We start from the raw sequence: 19,710 nt of genomic DNA on the forward strand, positions 1-19,710 counted from the left end.
AGATATATGAGATGAATGAAGTGACGATTGATCATCCTACAATCCGTTTACCAGGAGGTGCATTCTGGCAGACAAACCTGCAGCCTGAGGCACCAAGGCCTCAACAATTTTCATGACGAAGCTTCCCAATCGGGTTAGCGTGGCAGAATTTCATAAATTTGGCAGAATCAAAGGCGGTAGTCTGAGGGGACTGCGGTAAATTTTTCGCCGTACCATGAAAGCGCTGTACAACCTCCGGATACACCACATTCTCGGTTTTATCCGAGCCCTCTGCAAGTAGGACGGACAGATTGGCCACATCTGTTACCCTCAAGGCCACATACAGCTGCCGGGAGAACGCTGGCACCCGAAGATTCACACCCACCATTTTCAAGGACTGCCCCTGACTCTTGTTGATGGTCATCGCGAAGCAGAGACGGATTGGAAACGGTCCGCAGAACAATACTTCAGCGGTCGACCGGGAATACGGGGAATCAACCGGTCGTTGTACGCCGTCGCCGCGTCGTTACGGATAATGCACTCTTTCTCACAGACGTCAATGCGGAGTACGCGCAATATCTATCTACGATCTCCGAGGACTTGCAGGGCACGATCAAACTACCCCCTTATATCCCCCGGTCTGACGGGGTAGATGGCATCACAGAGCTCTTCCAGGTATCAGACCGGGGGATATAAGGGGGTAGTTCGATCGTGCCCTGCAAGTCCTCCCGATAGGACATCGTAGATAGATAGTGCGCGTACTCGGCATTGACGCCTGTTGGCGGAAGACGCATATTCCGACGCAGTTGGCGGATGGTCAATTGTAGCCAGATCGAAGAACCGTTGTAAGCACGCAGCTACCGACCCAGTTCGGGTAGACGGGACCACTATTGGCAAGGTCTGCGCAAAATCACCGCCCATCGAGACAAGACTGGGAGACCCCCAAAGAGGCAGTCGTCCTGTAGGATAAGATCGACCAACTCCACCGCATGCCGCTCCTGCATTGGCACCTCATCCCAGATGGATCAAGGACGTCGTCTGTAGGCGGCGGAATTTCTCCGATCTGGGCCGTTCGAGTAAGGTCCTTATCGACTTTGAAGGTCCGATACTGTTGATTGATATGTCAAGCGTCGGTGTTCGTAGGTAGGTAGTATTAGACTACATCCATCACATTCCAGTGTATCTAGATCTGATTGATCATTCTCCAGGACTAACAGTAACGGTTCAAGTTGAGCAAATACTTTCGTTGAGAGCGCGGCTTTGCCAGAGTCCTGGATAGCCTGAGACGGTGCTTGATGTCGTGGCTACTTCTAGCATGGCTGTCCTTCCGGATCATTAATCCGCTGCCCGTCTCCAAGAATCACTATCGTTGTCGATATCGTAGTCATCGACTCATCCCATAATAATCTTCTTCGTCCAGCGGCCAGCGTGGTGGCCTCCATTTCCAATACAAGGTCCGACACCGCTTTTCCACTGGCTTCACCACCTCGAGTATCCAACCAAGACTTTCCATTTTCTTTCTAATATCCAGGCTGGGACCTTCCTCGTACACCTCGACAACAATCTTCTGAAGAGATGCAATAGTTCTGAAATGAGCAGCAACCAAACCAAGGGCCTTGTCACAGACTTTACTGTCAAATGACTCGAGCTCAGCTTCCATCTGATAGGTAGTTTCGGCGAGTGTTGTAAGCGTCCGAAGATTGGTGCATTTTGCCTGGATTATTTCAAGCATACGAAGGCTTGCATCGTGCAGACTGACTTCGTCTCCAATCTTGCAGACTTCGGGGAAGTCAATATAGATATTCCAGAGGTGAGATGCGTTGATAGAACCAATATCATCAATAAAGTAGGGGAGGGCCAACCGAGAACTGTCCGGGCCAAAGCGAAAGCAGTTGTATCCATAGAGTAGCGGCCTACCCTCCACAAGAAAGAGCTTGTTCGTGGAGAGAATATTAGGCTCTAGCCCATGAAGCCCGAGGTTCCACAAGTTCACGACCTCAATAGGCTCTCTTTGCACTAGGAGATATTTGAATATCTCAATACGGAGCTCGCTGGGGAGGCTAAGCAAGCTGATCGGTGCCATAGTTGTGAATGTTTAATGGAATATCTAGGTACCTAGAATGTGTCAAATGGCTGAGTTTATATACCATAGCTATGCCTAGTGCTAGGAGTGTTTGACCAACTGCACTCATTTGTGTACTACGTAGTGATTTTGCAGTCGAGCTGCAGTGCTCATAGTGCAAGATTGTTCCAGAATCACTTCCAAACGGGTCGCTTCGAGGATTAGTTGTCTAATCACATCCAGACTAGTAGAACTGATTGAATTGGAGTTCACTATCTGCGACTTTCTAAGACCCAGAGATATTGCTCTTCAGTGAGACATGACTCGAAACAAGTAGATCAAACGAAAGCACAAAATGTTTGCATCAAGATCGCATAAGGAGTAAATGGCGGGAATAGATCAGAGAGTAAAACAAGGGTAAAGTCACGCGGCCAAAACGAGTAAAAGAACGCAAAGAAGCCGAATCTGCGAGGGAAGGGGTACAACGTGCTCAAATCCAGAGTCTGCATAAGCATGTCAGTCGAGACCGAAAAGGACAGGAGCATATGGGATATGGGATATGGGGGGTGACGGAAACGATTCAGCTATAAGCACGAGCTCCCGACGTCCAACGCCGAGAGAGACGATCCAAAGGTGAAAGCGCGGGCTGCAGAGAAGGTGAGAGGTGGGATGTATGAAAGTGTAGCCGACGCGAGGACAGGGAGAAGATCAGAATTGCTGTCGGTTTCATGAAAGAGAGGAGGGGCGAGTGACGGATGAGGGAATGGGGAGAGAAATACGAATACCAAAGGTAACGCCAGAGGCCGTTGAAGACGGCAGACGCAGCCAGGCGAAGCAAGAACAGAAGCGCGCAAAACTTAGAAAGCAGAGAAGGGATACAGCAAGTTAGAGAGGCTAGAGCTGGGACCGGGATATGCGACAAAAAAGGGAGGCATCAAGGACAGGTAGGAAGCCATTTTGAACTGGAGAAACGTGGATAGGTAACGATTCAAATAGCATGGCCCTACAAGTCCCTCCCCCCACCCTTTTCTTTGTCGCTGATTATGTTATCCCAGCAACCAGCCCAATCAGGAATATTCGGCGCCCAGTAGAACGCGTAAGTGTAGGGAAAAAGAGAAATCAACAAGTTCATTTCATCGTAACTGCTTCGAGGCGCGCGTCAACCGGGCATCAACACAAGTGCAAAACATCTCCGCACTTGGCCAAAAATCTTGCGGTAAGTCCATAAGGAACGAAGATCACAGCAAGCGGCAGCCTCTTGACTTCTTCTTAGGCGCCGGCTCAAGCGCCGCAACAATGGCCTAGGAAAGAAAACGAGTTAGTGGCGGTGTGGAGATTGCAGGCAGCCAAAGCAACCAGCAAGAAAAAAAGCATCGGCGTACCTCATCGAATACGTCTTTCAGCTTGTACTGAGTCAGAGCTGAACATTCGACGTACTTCACAGCCCCGAGTTCCTTGGCCATCCGATCGCCGTCCTCTTTGCGGATGGGTTGCATCTTTTGCCGCGCCAGCTTATCCCGCACGCCCGCATCGTCGCGCAAATCGGTCTGAGTGCCGACGATCAGACAGGGAACTCCGGGACAATGGTGGTGGACTTCCGGGAACCACTTTTCACGGACGTTTTCGAACGAGGCGGGTGAAGTGACGGAGAAGCAGACCAAGAAGACATCGGTCTGCGGGTACGAGAGCGGGCGCAGACGGTCGTAATCCTCTTGACCTGCAGTATCGAATAGCCCCAGGGTGTATGGTTCATCGCCGATCCTGAATGAGAGAGAGCGATCGGTCAGAGATAGTTTTTTGCTTTGGGGAGTTGGAGTTGAGGTAGGGTGATATTTTTTGGGGGGCTTGAAGGGGGGTGTGGAGGATGACTTACATGACAGTCACGGCGTAGTTGTCAAAGACGGTGGGGACATATTCGGAAGGGAATTTGTTCGTTGTGTATGAGATGAGCAGACAAGTCTTTCCGACAGCACCATCCCCCACTACGACACACCTGTGTTGAGGTTAGCGATGAGGAGATCAGGGGGTGAGGGGGAGGGAGGGGAAGAGTGGTGATATGACATACTTGATAGTAGCGACAACCATTTTGTGAATAATATTGATGATGTAGGTGGAAGAGAGAGGAGTGTGGGAGACAAAAAGGGAGGAAGCTGTGGTCTGGATTGAATGGGGCAACCCGCAGTCTGGAGTCTAGACGGGTGCTAGTGTCAGTACCCTCGCTTCAGGGAATTAGGGGTCACTTAGCTACGTACTGGTACACTGTACACTGTAACTATTAACTTGAACCTCTCTCTACATTTATCTCTCTAATTACTAATATACGATAACCATAACTACTTCACCTGACTTCATCTCCTATCTTGATAGATAAGTCATCGATTCAGAACTATCCCAGTGACCATACACTATACAGTTAAAGGAATCAAAAAAATCTAAGTATTTCTGGACTCGACTCTTTCACTCTCTCCTCAGAAGAAGCTACTCCGTACAGAGAAAAAAGAAACAAAGGCCAAATTTCACTCCCCTTTCCCGCCTTTATGAGATCGCCCCCAACTCCAAATAAAATACATCTTAGCATAGCCTACACGGTATTGATCTGATACTCTCATATACTACCTTTGAAGCAGCAGATTTCTAGGTATATCAATCATGTCTTAATTCACAGCTATCTCTCACCAGATACTAGCACTCAACAACTGACATGTATACACCCAAACAGCTGGCATCCGTGTGGAGATTACATAGAGTCAAGTACCTACACACTCCACAACACATCAGAGCCCCAGCTGTAACCTCGTGCACTAGCAGCACTACCCAAGCCCCCACGGTATCTGGTATACATGCATGCATAGATATTATGCAGGTACATGCACCAATATATTAGGTACGTAGTATCTGCTTTGATTAAATCAAAGTACTCGTTCGGAAATCCTCGATACGACTTAACAAAATGTTATCTCCGGCAGGAAATGAGGACCCACTACCGTCTGGTCTGAGACCCAGCTGTGACAGCCCGAGGGGACTAGAGCGGCAAGCCGGCCGGATGGGAATTATTCCTTTGGTTTCGACGAAGTCGTGGCCAGGTCTAGAGATAGTACGTGGTCAATCAACCTACAATCACTGTGGAAATCAAGGTTCAGTATATTTTGTCCATTCTGAACTGTCAAAAGATCTACCCGAAAACATCGACATATATGATCGAGACAAATAAGGACGCCAAATGCAAATGATGGAGCCCGGCGGGACAAGATATGCTGAAGACGTGTGGCATTTTAATCAAACCCAGAACGCCGGTGATTGGTCTGTATCGGAATGCAGAAGAGCAAAAGTCATGCAGAAAAGTTCAATGTTCACTTCGTAAGTTCGTAATGGTCGTATGTGGCGATGAATGGATGCTGGGTTTATGTTCGTTTAGAGTGTCGGTTATCCGAGCTCGGCTCTATCTCATCGGGAATTATCTCGCTCTGGGAATCAGGGCTACCGTAGCCCATCTGTATTCGGATCAGAGAGGGTCACCGCATACTATTGAATTACAACTCACCTTGTCGAGTTTGTAGTCCACCATGAGAAGACTCAACGGGATGAGGGGAAGGGTGGCGAGGACTGCCAGCGCCAACAGCCGGCTCATGGTCTCCTGATATGCCCGATTAATGGCAATGCGAGTCGGAGATCCCATTGGGTATGACAGGGCAGTGGTCAGTTTGCCGAAGATCTCGGCGGCTTGTCCTTTGCTTTCTTCGGGGAGGTATTTGAGAAGCTTGTGTGGGATGGCAGACGACCACACGGCTCCTGAGATAGCGGCGCCAACTGCACCGCCCATCTCCATGGAAGTCAGGAACATCGCAGTGGCTGCTGCGACTTCCTGGTGACTGGCGGAGGCTTGAACGCCTAGTTGGACTGGCACATTGACCAGACCGCCACCGATGCCGATGATGACTTGTGTGCCCAGGACTTGGAAGTGAGGTGCCCCTTCGCCTCGGCATAGAAGCATCAGAGACAGTCCGGCCATGTAGACAACACAACCGGCGGTGACGTAAATGCGGTACCGGCGGGTGTACTTGATGAGAAGGGATACGCTGAAGGCGGAGATAGTTGAGGTGAAGGCGAAGGTCTGGGTGACGCGCCCGGCAGTGGCAACGTCATACCCTTGTACGACCTGGAGGTAGGAATAGAGATAAGGCTGGACGGAAAAGTAAAAGGCCACTGACGGATGTTAGCGACAACGCTCGCGCGCCGAAGACGGGACAAGGACTTACTGAAGTACCAGAATGCCAATGCACAACCCGCAAGAGCCGTCCTTTGCTTGAGGAGATGTAAAGAGAGCAAAGGCTTGGGAGCCAATCTTCGTGAAGACTCCCAGAGCGGTAGCAGACATAGGCACACAACACCGAGCGCGATCATGACTAAGATACTGATATTCTTCCACCCGTTCTTCGAGGTGGATGCAAGAGTCAAGGGAACGAGGATGAGTGTCACGGCAGCAGACAGAAGAGCCAGTCCGCCCACATCAAGATCGTACCAGGTCTGACGCAAGATGCTGGTAAGATCTCCTTGTCTTCGGGGCCGCCTTTTGATCAAATTCAATCTCTGGGCCTTGCGCTGGTTTAACAGCAATGTGAGGGCGAGTGGCAGGAAAGACGCAGGCAGGATGATAGCCCACATTCCATAACCCCATCGCCATGACGTAGTACTCAGCACCGCACCCGCAATGGTCGGGCCGAGCCAGACCGTAACTAAAAATGGGAATTCGGGCAGAAGTGCGAGGAAGGCACGGTTGAGCAAGTCACTGCTGTCGGCGATGAAAACTTGTTGGAGGATTTGCAAACCCGTTGAGCCTGCGGAGTAGAATATTTGAGCCGAGGCGTATGTCTGAACATTGGTGGAGGCAGCCATCTGGATGTATCCCAGCATGTAGATCAAGATGCTCAAACAGAAAGCTTCGAAGCGACCGAATACATCGGCGATCTTAGCCATGGGAGGTTTGATGACAGCTAGAGCGGGAGTCAAGGGTTAGCAGTAGCTCACTTGACGCGGGCTAGGTAGATTCTCACCATTGACCACATTCTGGATAACCAGGACGGTCGAGATCAACGAGTGCTTGCTGAAAGCACTCGTCGCATACGCCGACAGTGACATAACAGTTTGACCCTCGAGAGATGTGCAGAATGCCATGAGGAATATACTTTGCATCAAGTCAGCAGGTGTTTAAGTACGGGGGACTGTAAGCCACACGAACCTGACGTAGGCCACCATCAAAGATTTGGTTGTCCAAGTCAGATTGATCGCTTCAATCTTCCGGACTCCCTCCTGCACTCCATCCAATGTAGAGACTTCGTCGGACTGATCCTCAACCTCGTAGCCATCCTGCAATAACTGGTCCCTTTCGGTATCCATTTCGGCGTTTTCGTACTCGATCGTGCCGTACGACGGTCCTGGGGGTGGATCAAGAAGTGGCATCTCCGTGAATGACACCACTACCAGAAAATCGAACGCGCTCAATAAGGAGGATACTCCAAGAGACAGCGTCCATGTAAGAATATTCGGCGGCGGAGTTCGGTCTAGGATCGGAGGAAACCATGAATGACGGGTGGTGATCTTGACAATAACGATGAAGCGGAATATAGATCCTCACGATAATATCAATAGCAGACTTCGTGTGGTATAAGGCAGGCGTCTGGCATAAGAGAGATGAAGGTCTGCTCTAATAAGCGAGTACTTTATGGCGCTCGTTAGTTGAGAAGTCCGCGTCAGCCCGGTCACCGGAAAATATGAACGACAACACGAGACGCCGAGAGCGAATCGGAGACTGGGTCGGGACACAAGGCAAGAAAATATGGGGCGCGGTGTATAAAAGTTTGTCGAAGCGCGCTTGTCTGAGGGGTAGACCCATGAAGGGCTATTATGTGACAAGCAGGATGCGGTAGGCAGCTATGCACGGGGCAGATTGGCGAATGGGTAGATCCGCCGTGCGTCGGAGGACACGTCCAAATGGAAGGGAAGACAGGCTTTGAGAAAAGAGTTTATGCCTGAGACTTTTGGGGTTTTTGCAGCGCCAAATGGCGAGCCCGATCGTCGGTCGCACTTATGCACGCTGATGGGGGTCTGTGGTGGCTGATCGTGAGGTGAGAGGCTGTCCAATCTCAGCCCATGTCCAGCATTCGGTGCTGCGCTAAGATAGTTAAGAAGAAACAGTCGCTTTTTGAGTCATTAGGAGATATATCGAAGTGGAATTTGCAAGATGTGAGGGATATGTTAAAGGAGGAAACAAGTGTGGAGTGGTCAGGCACTTCGAAGTGGGTTGCCGTCATCCGGAGGGGCACCCTGGAACTCGAATTGCCAAGTCCGAGACCTTTTGCTGGTTCTCATCAGATAAGATGAAACTTTGATTACTTTGTGCCATCCGAAAATAAAATCACCCCTGGAGCCTGGAGGCTACCTATTACTTCCTTCATAGGAATTTGTTGGTAAAATATATGTGACTAAACTAACCTTGGAAGTGCCTCCACTTTCTGGCAGCAAGATGCATTGCTACTTGACTCCGATCTAAGGAGGTCATGTCATTGCCGGAATGACGGAGCCGAGTCAGTTGACCGGGCTAATCATTTTCCCTTCTCTACATTATGTTGCACACAGAAATCAACCCTACGATGAATGCGTTTCTTCCCTATGTCATACAGTCATATAAACACGCGGCTGGTGTAGTGTGACCTCGGCATCTTAACTGGGGCCTGTCTGTCGCACATTCCCGGCTCTCGGGATTACACCGCACCAATGGACGATCAGATAAGCCCGGTTTAGGAAGGTACCTGAACGGGATGAAATACTGTGTAAGCGACGCAAAAAGCTGACACTACAGATATGATTTCCTGAGGCCTGGTATACTCCCTATATGCTTAGATCTCTTCAGAGATCAAAGATATCTGGACCCTGGTACTGATTGAGAGCATTTGCTACTAAAGTCACGACCTAATTACTTCGCACGTTTCACAAGTACAACGCTGAGCCTGGCAAGTGCTGGTAGACGTTTCAATTTATTATTTATCGCTCTACCACATGCTGGCCCTGGATAACCGCGATGAAAAGCCTATATATGGTCGAAAAGGGTTTCCCTTACTCCCTTCTAGGGTGACTCGAATTCGTCATGAGATATTAACCTTTCCGCCGTGTCCTCGCCATATACTAACTAGAAAAGACATTCGCCGACAGCATCGCCTTATTTAATCCTGGTCTATAATCAAATGACCAAAGTTGACATCTAACTCCCCACCCTCACTGGACGGCCGAGCAGCATAGACACCGACCCAAAAGTCCTTCACATTCTCCTCCTCAAACACCCAAGTGACCTCCCGCACAGGCGACTTCTGCAAACCCTCCACAAGATAGATCCACAGACTGTTATCCTGCTCTTTGACCAGTTCAAGAGTTGCTGCACCACCACCTGACGGCACGGGTAGCAAGCTCCAATCTGCCCAGTTGTCCTTGGCGACAACGCTAAGATGGGGCTTGCCATGAGTGAGCTCAATGCCACTCTTTACCCATTTCTTACTGCCATCGGCGGCGTTGAGAACAAGAATGATTCCACCCTGATCGTATTTCTGCTGCCAGAGGGCATTGAAGGCGACTCGGACTCGCTTGAATGACTTCAGTGGCACCGATTGGTATAGAATTGGGGCGGAGAAGCGTGTGGTGGAGGGGGGCTTGGCCCAGATGTCTGTAGAGGCTGGCGCTTTGATGGTGAACTCGGGGGAGGGGTACCATTGCCCGGTACTTTGGCGTCCGAGTTGGCGAATTGGAATGTCGACATGGTGGGATGCGGAATGCGGGGAGATAGTGGTATGGCGATAGATGAGATGGCACGCGCAGATGATTGATCTGGTCTATATGCTTGAGGATGCAGAGGAATGATCGGAGAGATTGAGATTTGAGTGAAAGAGACCAGGAGTAAGCAGAAGGACTAACTTAGGCCCGGGAATAGTATGATTTCATCCGGAAAGAGATACAGCTGGTCACCGGCGGGCCGACTACGTCACGTCAGACCCGAATTGCAAATTTGCAACCGGAAACTTGTTTACTTATCTCTGCAAATTACCAATTGACGGGACTGGCATTTGTATAAATTGTAAATAAGTATCCAGGCTATTTACATTAGCTACTCAGCTACCAATTAATTCCTTAAAGCCCAACATTCGTGAATTCATGACTACATACTAGCATCTCCACGTGATCAGATTGATGATGTAAGGTGTCCCACGGGGCCCCACGGAAAACGCCAACCCATTTTCCGTTTAGGCTGTTGATAACAGTAATGGCTGTAAATTGCCATTTTACTATCGGAACAATACTCACCTGAAGAAAGTCCCAAGGGTGTATACCCAATTGGTGACGCTATCCACCATGACTGCGCGATTGCTTCATCCCGATGAGTGGGAACTGGCCTCACGATCATCAGTGGACTCTCAGGGGACGTTCAACCTCGACGAGGACGATTTCGAATCCCAGATCCCTACATCCGCGAAATTCGGCCAACGTCGACTGCCTTGGCTATCCCGAATCTATACTGCCGCGTCAGCGGGTTATCGCCGCTTGAATAATAAGTCTAGACCGGCCCTCGCAGGGACTCCACGACCGAGCTGCTCTCGACGTTTCATCATCCGCCGCTTTTGCTACATCCACGTCCTTGCCGGCATCATTTTTACTCTAGTACTGCTCACCTCCATGTTCTTCCCGTCCTATACCCACCTGCCGGCGCATTACTCAGCATTCCGCGAATCGGTGCTCGAGAGCTCGTATCCTGGACGAGGCAATCCTCGCCAGGAGAAAGTCTTCATCGCAGCAAGTCTATATGACAGCGGGGGCAAACTCGCCCAGGGGCAATGGGGAACACAGCTTCTGCAGCTGATTGACCTGCTCGGGCCTGACAATGTATTCCTGAGCATCTATGAGAATGACAGCGGCGAGGAGGGAGAGCGTGCGCTGCGCGCATTAGAGGAACAAGTGCCATGCCAGAAGTCTATCGTCATCGATAAGCATTTGGATCCGAAGAGTATCCCCACCGTAACCATTCCCGGCGGAAGCAAGCGCGTCAAGCGCATTGAATATCTGGCCCAGGTACGGAACCGAGCGCTGCAGCCATTGACGGACCACCCGGATATGAAATTCGACAAACTCCTCTATCTGAACGACATCCTATTCCATCCTATGGAGACCCTCCACCTCCTTTTCTCCACCAACGCCAATGCGGACGGCGTTGCGCAATACCGCGCAGCCTGTGCCGTCGACTTCGACAATCCCATCAAATTCTACGACACATATGCGACCCGTGATCTGGAAGGATACAGCATGGGTCTTCCCTTCTATCCATGGTTCACCACATCCGGCAAAGGCGAAAGCCGAAGCGATGTGCTGGCCGGGAAAGACGCTGTGCGAGTGCGCAGCTGCTGGGGTGGAATGGTGGCCTTCGATGCCAAATACTTCCAAGCCAGTGTGCCACCTACGAGTCCTAATCCGGTCCGCTTCCGTGCCGGGAAGGATCTCTTCTGGGAGGCATCTGAATGCTGTCTCATTCACGCGGACATCCAAGACCGGCAAACTAAACCCGACGAGATCACCGATACAGGCATCTACATGAACCCGTTCGTACGGACCGCTTATGACCACCGCACTCTCTCGTGGTTAGGTATTACCCGACGCTTTGAGGGGTTGTACTCGTTCCTGCACAATTTGGGCAATCACCTCGTTGGTCTGCCTTGGCACAACCCCCGTCGTGCGGAAATTCCTGGTCAAACTGTGCAGGAGAAGGTGTGGGTTTCAGATGGTACGAAGGAGGGTGGTGGCTCTTTCCAGGTCGTTGACCGGATCGCGGGCAATGATGGTTATTGTGGCCGTCGTGGCCTTCAGGTCATTGTTGAAGACCGCAAGCCTGGACAGAAAGGATTTGAGAATATTCCTGTTCCGTCATAAGGTTTAGCGGTTTGATCTGATCCGTTTCGGTTGAATTTGCATTTGGCTTGGCGTTTTCTGGTGTATGTCTAGCCTTTGTGCCTTTGGGGGGATTGGTTGAATGTACACAATATTTTCCCCTTCTACATAATGGAATAAATTAGATGAGACTGACAAAGGCAAGGAAGCATCTGCAATACCCGCAGGTAGTATTGGAAAATGCCGTTTGTATGGTCATTTCTTTGTCCGATATGCCCGTAGGTACATATATGAAGCCTACCATTCTGCATTTCTCTTTCTTGTCATTATCATCCCATCTTTCGTCGATTCCAATGTCTTTCCCTGCTCGCTGACAGTGTTATTATCGGTTTTGTCTCCCAAGGGAGATAATATCAGGCCTGTTCTATCTCAAGGGCCATGTCTTCCAGTCAGAATTCTAGACTCGGCCTTTGCTGCAGAGAACAGTAGAAGATGTGCCCGACAAAGCTTCAGCAACGAACCCTTGAAGCTGAAATCTGGGACACACTGAGCCCAGGCTCGAGCATAGGAAAAACGCTGTACGCTTCGAGCTCGGTGATTCGCTCAGGATACGTAGTTATATGGCCTTTCTCAACATGAGAATGCAGCAGTTGTCCTTCGCACATGGTGATGGTTGGTTAGGTACTTGCTGATATACGTATATCGGCTTCAACCTTGGAAGATAGAGAGTGTTAAGGTCTCAATATAAGCCAGATGCATGAGTTCCTTCTGGCTACGATCTGCAGTGAGTCGTTGATACCTAGCCATTAGTCGTTGATCGTATGTATGCCCCAGGAAGCAATCATGGGGGATATCAAAGGCCTTTCTGCATGAGGTCACTCACCAGTGAGTGTTTATAGTTGGGCTGGACAGGGAGAGCTGTGCCTTAGGCCATATGCAGCACTCAATGGCTATATAAGGAAGGAACATCACGGGATAGTATGCGTTCTTATGGGTCGTGCCTGCTCTTCTCGGGTGCCAGTTGTTCTTTCCCTAGGTTCAAAGCCTCAATACGTCAACCTCTGAGAAATGTTCTCGGCGTTTTTCTCTTTCTCCTTTTCATTCTCGGCGTTGTTGTTCTCTTCGTTCTCGGCGTTTTTGTCTTCACTTTGAATCTCACGATGGCACTGACGATGGCACTCTCGATGGGACTCGCCTATCCTATGCAAACCCGCGATGCGATGGATATCGCCGCAACAACAGGTGATAAACGTCGCGCACTCCTGAGCCGCGATGGCTATCGCCTAAGCAACTGGAGACAAATGTTGCGCGAGAGTCAAACGGCCCAAACGGTGCGCGAGATGCTACATAATAATTCCGGTATGTCATCCTCTTCTTCCTCTTCTTCGTCTTCTCCCTCTCATCCGGCGATCAAGTCTCCATCATGGCGCCTTACGGTACCAGATCTCGTACTGACCTTTCGCCCGCTCGCGTGCCCTCTGAAGTCCTCGACGACTACGAGGTCACCCCCAAGTACGACATGTACGGCCTCGAGAAGATCGATACTCCGGTCGTATTCCGTAAAGTTGCTCCGGCAATTCGCGCCTCAGCTAACGACAACGACACCAAGATGCAGATTGACATTATGACTGTGGTTCTCGCTCAAACTGGTGGCGAGGCTTCTTCTGCTGCCGAGACAACCACCTTGACTTCGTCGACTGGTTCTTGCGCGTCCTCAAAGGAGAACAAACAGGTATGTCGCGACTTCTGCTGCCCTACACCGTACACACACTCTTGTTGTTCCAAGCTCACAAAAACATTTACAGAATGTTGTTGCTACTGATGTCGTTCATGCGAACGAGAAATCTACCACCACCTTCACTGGCAAGAAATCTGGCATCGATCCTCGTGCCAAGCCGTTCTTCCCTCGTGCCGGTTCTGGTGGTCTTGTTCTTGGTAATCGTCTTCGTAGTGCTACTGTCAAGATCACGAAACCTAATGGCGAGGAATTGATCTTGCCCCCTCGTCGCTATGCATCTGCTGGTGCTGAGCCTGTTGCTCCCACCGTTGATCTGCTGATCAGTCCCTCCTCCAAAGCTGCTGCCGCGCCCAAGGAGAGCCTCGCTGCAGCTACCGCTGAGCTGGAGGATTCTGATTTTGACTGGGATGACAAGCCCGGTAACCAGCCAGCTAAGGAAGCTGAGTCTAGCAACAACAAGGAGTCGGCTCCCGCCGACAAGCCCGTTCGAGGTCTTACGTCTCCGAAAGACTTCATGAAACAAGTTCGCCTGATCCACGAGATGAAGTTGCAGGCATCCAAGGCCGCTGCGGTGGGACGACCCCGTCGCATCATCTTTGGAAATATTCCTGATTGGGCCACCAAGGCCGACATCCTGCAGCTCGTCCACGGTGGCGCTGTCGAGAACGCTTGGAACGGAGACGGTGAAGTCACTGTTCAGTTCGTGAATCAGGAGGCCTGCATTGCGTACTACGAGGCCCATGGGGGTGGAATTACTTTGGGCAACGCTGACGAGGAGCTTACCATCTCCGTTACTATGCCTGAGGACGGTCAGCCTGACCACCCCGAGCTGCGGGAGCGGGCTTCGAAGGGTGGTTCGCGTGTCGTTTGTCTCTCGGGTCTCCGGCCTGGTTTGAAGGGTAGCAATGGCGAGGACATCCTGGGAATTGTCTCTGCTCCTACCTGGGAAGGCAAGGAATTCGACCACGTCGTGATCAGACCGGGCACGGTAAGTTTTCAAACCAGCGATTCGTTCAAGCCGAGTGCCTAAATACTAACATGTCTTTTTCAGCTCGGACTCGACGTTTACGTCTTCTTCTATGATCTTCACGTTGGCTGGGACTTCCTGCACAGCATCCAAGACGGAGACTACGAATGTGCTGCCAGGTTTGAAGCTGACCCGTACGTGGCTTGTTCGCTATATGGAGACATGGCTTTTGCTGACTCGTTCGATCACAGTTGCACTCTGGACAGCTTCCACTTCGTTGACGAGCCGAACCGCATGTTCACCGTTTACGATGCGGGCGTCGGCGCCAACTAGTTCATTTATCCATCGATGACCATGGGCGACCAACAAGCCTGTGACTGGCAATAGCTACCATAGCATTGCATCTTAGGACAGATACGGTGGATTTCGAATACCCCCACGAGGGATTCTCCTTTTCTTGCTTCTATGATGGGTCTTCATATGTTAGGAACATGGTTGATAGTTCTATCTAGCATAGCCCTCAAATGGAAAAGCATGTTATCAACCAATTGCGCATTGCGCTTCTATCTCAGCTTTATACGTATGTGGCAGCTGCTACAGTTTCACCCTAGATATGCATAGTCCGTACGACCAAGATACCTGGTAAGCGCATCCCTCGCACATCATTAATTCCCTTGATCGCACCAACCCACGAAGTTCGAACCCAGAGCAACATACTGTGTACTCATACATGCATGATGCACGCTACAAGGAATATAAACAAGGGACCGGACATCATTGGTCGATGACCTGCAGGCGCCCCTCCTACCCTTTTGATACTAGTGCTGATTATATTCGACAGCCAAGTGGGAATTGTGGGGTTGATGATTGGAGCTGGCGGGGGTTCATGCTTTAGTGCGAACTGTTAGTGTTATGGTCATTTAACGTCCTTAGTACCGGACTGCCGGGGATGTTGGATGTGGATTGTGGGCGTTATTTATTTAGCCTATGTATTCGGTCTTACGGGTTACTTCGGGTCCGAGATGATCCTTTACAGATGTTGTAACGTATTCGGTGAGCGAGTTGCGCACTGCGCAATCCAAAACACATTGACATACACAATAGAAAATGCGATTAATTACAACTTGATATCCCAACGACGGTGTCTGGTGTCTCCTAGCATCCGTCAGTACATGAGTCACCATACACCTGAGTGCTACTCATGACCTGTCCCATGACTCAGAGAAAATGGAATGATACATGTGCTCCTTCGGTAGGCGCGAAATAGATATCGTTTGGATATTCAATCGTCTGCCTGCTGCCAGCAGTCGATGTCCATTCGACTGGTTGCGACGCGGCAACTGCCATCACGCCGGATACAGAGGTCCCGGGATGTTGGAGCACGGATCTCTAATTCATCAAGTGTTGCGGCTACAGTCTCGTGCCCTCGACATCTGCCTGCCATCTGGGATGTGGCGATTCTGTGGCAGTTGCCAGTTGGTTGGTTGGAGCGAGCTTTCACTGCTCTCCAACGTCGATTAGCGATTTCCATTGCTCCGTACCGTAAGTCTTGAATATACTAGGCGCCGCAAGGCCAGTGAGTAGATTATGAAAGATATGGTAAAGATCCTTAACTTATCGGTAGTCGCGTCCACAATATCTCTCGCCATGGATTCCCGGCCGCCTGCAGCCTGAGGTTGCAGGCTGCTGGTAGCCACGTGACAAAAGCATAGGGAAGATTGGAGTATCTGTTCGTGGGCTCGATATTGGGGCTGGCACTTCTGCTAAGTGGCTAAGGTCAAAGGTGTAAGGACGGCCAAGTCTCCGAAGAGTCAGTGTCAGTACCTTTAACAGACGTAAACACTATCACGAAGTTCGAACTGTAAGAGAGAGGGAGGGAGTTGGGGATCCACATCCCCACTGAGGTCACAGTTCACCGCCTGGGTAAATACCGGTAATCCCTGTCTTGTCAGCACTATAATTGACATTCTGCTGTGTCTGATAAATACCCCAAAAGTACCCTCCACCTTCACCTCCTCCCCGAGATCTTCAACAGTAACATCGGCAATGACACTACGCGCGACTATTAATTCAATTGCAGATCAATCCTGATCACAATCACCGAGCAGATAGCATACACATGCTAAGTCTAGACTCTTGGTCTTGACTCGCATTTCCTATCCAAAGCTCCCCGCCCCACATCCCAAAAGCAGTCTAACGACAACACAGCTAGTACGCAATTGAACAGCTGTCTACATAGCTACCCCAACTACGTTCTAAAACGAAAACGAATTCTCTTCATGCAAATCTCCGGGCCCCGGGACCACTTCCCCGAGCCGGACGCTAAAAAGGCCTCTAACGGGGCCCCATTTGCACGTCGCTTGTATTTCGTGGTCGATCATGAGTACTTTTGTTCTGGTCGGTTAAACTAGTAGCTATGTTGTAGTGGATTCGCGGAAATTTGCGGAAATACTTATCCCGTGCCTAGTCTCTAGGCGCGTCTACCGACCATGGTCCACATGTGACATGAATAACCAGGTGTATGATCATCGGAGGCAATTGGATATCCGGTTATTTGGTAATTCCTTGGACTTGCTTATAGTCATCTTTGGCCTTTTAGAGGAGACGTTGTATCAATGTGTAGCATCGATGTTGTTGTTCTGCTTGCGTATTCTCGTTTAGACAAACGGAGTAGCTGGAGGGACGGAGGAGAGGAAAGTGGGACCGCAGAAAGCAGTAGTTAGTAGGTAGTTGACACCTGTCAAGTGTTACATAGTTGCTGGATGGTGAGCCCTCTCTCAAAGATTGTACAGTTGATTAACCGGTCTGAGTAGGCGTTTCCGGTGAGCTTCTTGTTTTGTGCTTCTTGTTTTGTTTTCAAGAGTAATGTTCTTTTGCTAAGGTATTGCTAGTCAGTAGTATTATACTTGTATCCTTGTAAGTGCCTATTCTGCAGCAAATTGCGTGTTACATTGCCAAGTGCAAGCGCGGCTGGCTGAGATCGGTGAATACGCCACTGCATATTAAACAGCTTCCATGATCGGCACATGAAGGATATGCTCGGTACGTGTATGTGAGCCGATTGGAGAAAGCAAGGGAATGGCCTGGGAATGCCGTGCAATTCTGAATGCACGATGTTCCTCGACTGCAGAGATATGTACGATTCGTCATACCGAGCACAAGAAACACAGGAAAAAAATAGATTCAATCTCAAATCTATTGTATTTGTATCTGAATCTAGATTCAACCCGTGGCATGATTCAACACCGCTTGACATGGATTGCTCCACACAACGTATAGGAAATTATATCACACCCAGCAGACAAAATGTGTAGAAAGTGAAAGTGATGTAGGAAGACATCAAGAAAGGGAAAGACAGGAACCCAAGCCAAAAGTCTGTGGACCGTCTGGTATAACGAGAGAAAGATTGAAGACGGAAAAGGACAACAGACCTCCCACGCTGGAAAAAAGAAGACCAAGGTATCTCAAAAGGACAAAGACCGACCCACGCAAAGACCAACAAAGACAAACAGATAAAAAACAAATCTGAACCTCCCAACATCAACATTAGCATCACGAAAAAACAAATCACATCTTCCTCTGCGGCATATCAACCTCCTTCCTCATCCATGGATACCAAACATTACTGTACTGCCTAACCCCAAACTTATGTCCCCTCGACTGATTCGGCAACGAAGCACCCCCTCCCTCAAAAACTCCCCATCCCTCATCCGCCTCTGTTCCCGCAACGTCGGGCACTTCTTCTCCTTGATAAACCGATAGAACTTGCACTGGATCCCCTGGAACCCACGTCTCTGCCTCGCCGAAAACTGCCGATTGAAAGCCTCGCGCACCTCCTTCCACTCCTGGCACAGGTCAACGCGGTGGTACCAGATGAAGTACATTTCCTCTTCCTCGTACTTTGGGCGAGGAGGCCGGCGGCGGTCACCGACTTCACCTGCTGAGGAGCTGCTCGAGACGCTGGGGAAGCGCTGGGAGCGGTACATATCTGGCGAGCAGGGTGCTGAGTGGCTGGACTTTTGGTTGAGGGTCATGGTGCTGTGGGGTTGCGGGTTGCGGTAGGTGAGGAACATTTGGTGCTGGTTTGGATTTGAGCCGTGGATGGGGAGTGTTTGGTTTGGGCTGCCTGGGCTGGAGTACCAGTAGTCTCCCGGGCTTGCGGGCAGACTGGGGAGTGGTTGTTGGGGGTAGTTGAGGCGGGTTGTCGTTGTCGTTGGTGAGGTTGGGTGAGAGGGTGGAGAGGGGGGCTGAGAGTCGCCTGGGTTGAGGAGAGCGTCGATTTTCATTTTGCTTTGGCGGACTGATGGTAGTGTTGCGTGTGGTTCTGCGTGGGGTTCGATATTGCAGAGGGAAGGCATGGAGTTGATGTATATGGTTTGCCGCGACGGTGTGTTGTTTGGGAAGACTTATAGATCGGCTCTGATCTATAAGATAGACGGCCGAGCGTTTGAATCACCTGGTCATAGGTGATATGCGTAATGATCAGACTAAGTCTTGGTAGGTCCTGATAGTGAGATACAGGTATAGATTGTATAGAGACCTGCCAATGGAAGTGAAGTACACAAGTAAGGGAGAGGATGTTGGGGTAATGGGGAAGGTTTTATAGATCTTGCTCTAGAAGAAAAGAAGATCAGAGCAGTTCGCTCTTAAATGAGAAAGAATGATTCAAAAAGAATAAAATAAATAAAGGCTGTTGGGTTCACTGGACCGACTGCCTAATTCTGTTCCTTTTGGCCCCCTGTATAGTTGCTGTACGGATACACAGATTCCTTGGGCTAACTAACAGGGGTCTTTTTTAAGAGGTTGGGTTCCACCCCCAGAGAGACAAAAAAAAATAAAATAAATTTAATAGAACGGTGAACCGGATAGATTGCTCCGTGTCCAATAGTGGAGAGCACTCTCTTTCTTTTATTTCTTTTTCTTGCTTTTCTCTCTTGCCACTATCTAGAGATGTGGCAATAGCTTCAATCGGGCTACTCCGAATTCATTTGCACTCTAGCTTTTCCAAGTCGATCTTTTTCTTTGTCTGGTGAGTTTCGCGGCAAT

At 49.9% G+C, this 19,710-nt stretch overlaps 8 protein-coding genes across 8 annotated transcripts; 2 read left to right on the forward strand and 6 right to left on the reverse strand.

Moving 5' to 3' along the window:
• Positions 1–100: 100 nt before the first annotated feature.
• Positions 101–403, reverse strand: N7515_003814 (uncharacterized protein; the record flags this gene model as incomplete). The annotated part of the gene is made up of 1 exon (XM_056664558.1): positions 101–403. One exon carries the CDS (start codon positions 401–403, stop codon positions 101–103), a length of 303 nt encoding a protein of 100 aa, XP_056523615.1.
• A 960-nt stretch (positions 404–1,363) lies between these two features.
• Positions 1,364–2,062, reverse strand: N7515_003815 (uncharacterized protein; the record flags this gene model as incomplete). Its single annotated transcript, XM_056664559.1, has 1 exon — positions 1,364–2,062. One exon carries the CDS (start codon positions 2,060–2,062, stop codon positions 1,364–1,366), a length of 699 nt encoding a protein of 232 aa, XP_056523616.1.
• A 1,217-nt stretch (positions 2,063–3,279) lies between these two features.
• cdc42 (Rho family GTPase CDC42) lies at positions 3,280–4,126 on the reverse strand (the record flags this gene model as incomplete). Its single annotated transcript, XM_056664560.1, has 4 exons — positions 3,280–3,342; positions 3,424–3,802; positions 3,915–4,034; positions 4,107–4,126. 4 exons carry the CDS (start codon positions 4,124–4,126, stop codon positions 3,280–3,282), a joined length of 582 nt encoding a protein of 193 aa, XP_056523617.1.
• A 1,316-nt stretch (positions 4,127–5,442) lies between these two features.
• Positions 5,443–7,498, reverse strand: mirC (siderochrome-iron transporter MirC; the record flags this gene model as incomplete). Its single annotated transcript, XM_056664561.1, has 5 exons — positions 5,443–5,532; positions 5,583–6,244; positions 6,298–7,032; positions 7,093–7,223; positions 7,278–7,498. The coding sequence occupies 5 exons, from the start codon at positions 7,496–7,498 to the stop codon at positions 5,443–5,445; spliced, it is 1,839 nt and encodes a 612-aa protein (XP_056523618.1).
• Positions 7,499–9,258: 1,760 nt separating this feature from the next.
• N7515_003818 (uncharacterized protein) lies at positions 9,259–9,845 on the reverse strand (the record flags this gene model as incomplete). The annotated part of the gene is made up of 2 exons (XM_056664562.1): positions 9,259–9,767; positions 9,797–9,845. 2 exons carry the CDS (start codon positions 9,843–9,845, stop codon positions 9,259–9,261), a joined length of 558 nt encoding a protein of 185 aa, XP_056523619.1.
• Positions 9,846–10,435: 590 nt separating this feature from the next.
• N7515_003819 (glycosyltransferase family 69 protein) lies at positions 10,436–12,001 on the forward strand (the record flags this gene model as incomplete). Its single annotated transcript, XM_056664563.1, has 1 exon — positions 10,436–12,001. One exon carries the CDS (start codon positions 10,436–10,438, stop codon positions 11,999–12,001), a length of 1,566 nt encoding a protein of 521 aa, XP_056523620.1.
• Positions 12,002–13,382: 1,381 nt separating this feature from the next.
• N7515_003820 (uncharacterized protein) lies at positions 13,383–14,997 on the forward strand (the record flags this gene model as incomplete). Its single annotated transcript, XM_056664564.1, has 4 exons — positions 13,383–13,691; positions 13,765–14,685; positions 14,749–14,858; positions 14,916–14,997. 4 exons carry the CDS (start codon positions 13,383–13,385, stop codon positions 14,995–14,997), a joined length of 1,422 nt encoding a protein of 473 aa, XP_056523621.1.
• Positions 14,998–18,266: 3,269 nt separating this feature from the next.
• On the reverse strand, positions 18,267–19,022 carry N7515_003821 (uncharacterized protein; the record flags this gene model as incomplete). Its single annotated transcript, XM_056664565.1, has 1 exon — positions 18,267–19,022. One exon carries the CDS (start codon positions 19,020–19,022, stop codon positions 18,267–18,269), a length of 756 nt encoding a protein of 251 aa, XP_056523622.1.
• Between the last annotated feature and the right edge of the window lie 688 nt (positions 19,023–19,710).

This window comes from Penicillium bovifimosum, assembly GCF_028826915.1.
Source record: "Penicillium bovifimosum strain IBT 22155 chromosome Unknown utg000003l_segment0_segment0, whole genome shotgun sequence".
NCBI classification, from domain to species: Eukaryota; Fungi; Ascomycota; class Eurotiomycetes; order Eurotiales; family Aspergillaceae; genus Penicillium; species Penicillium bovifimosum.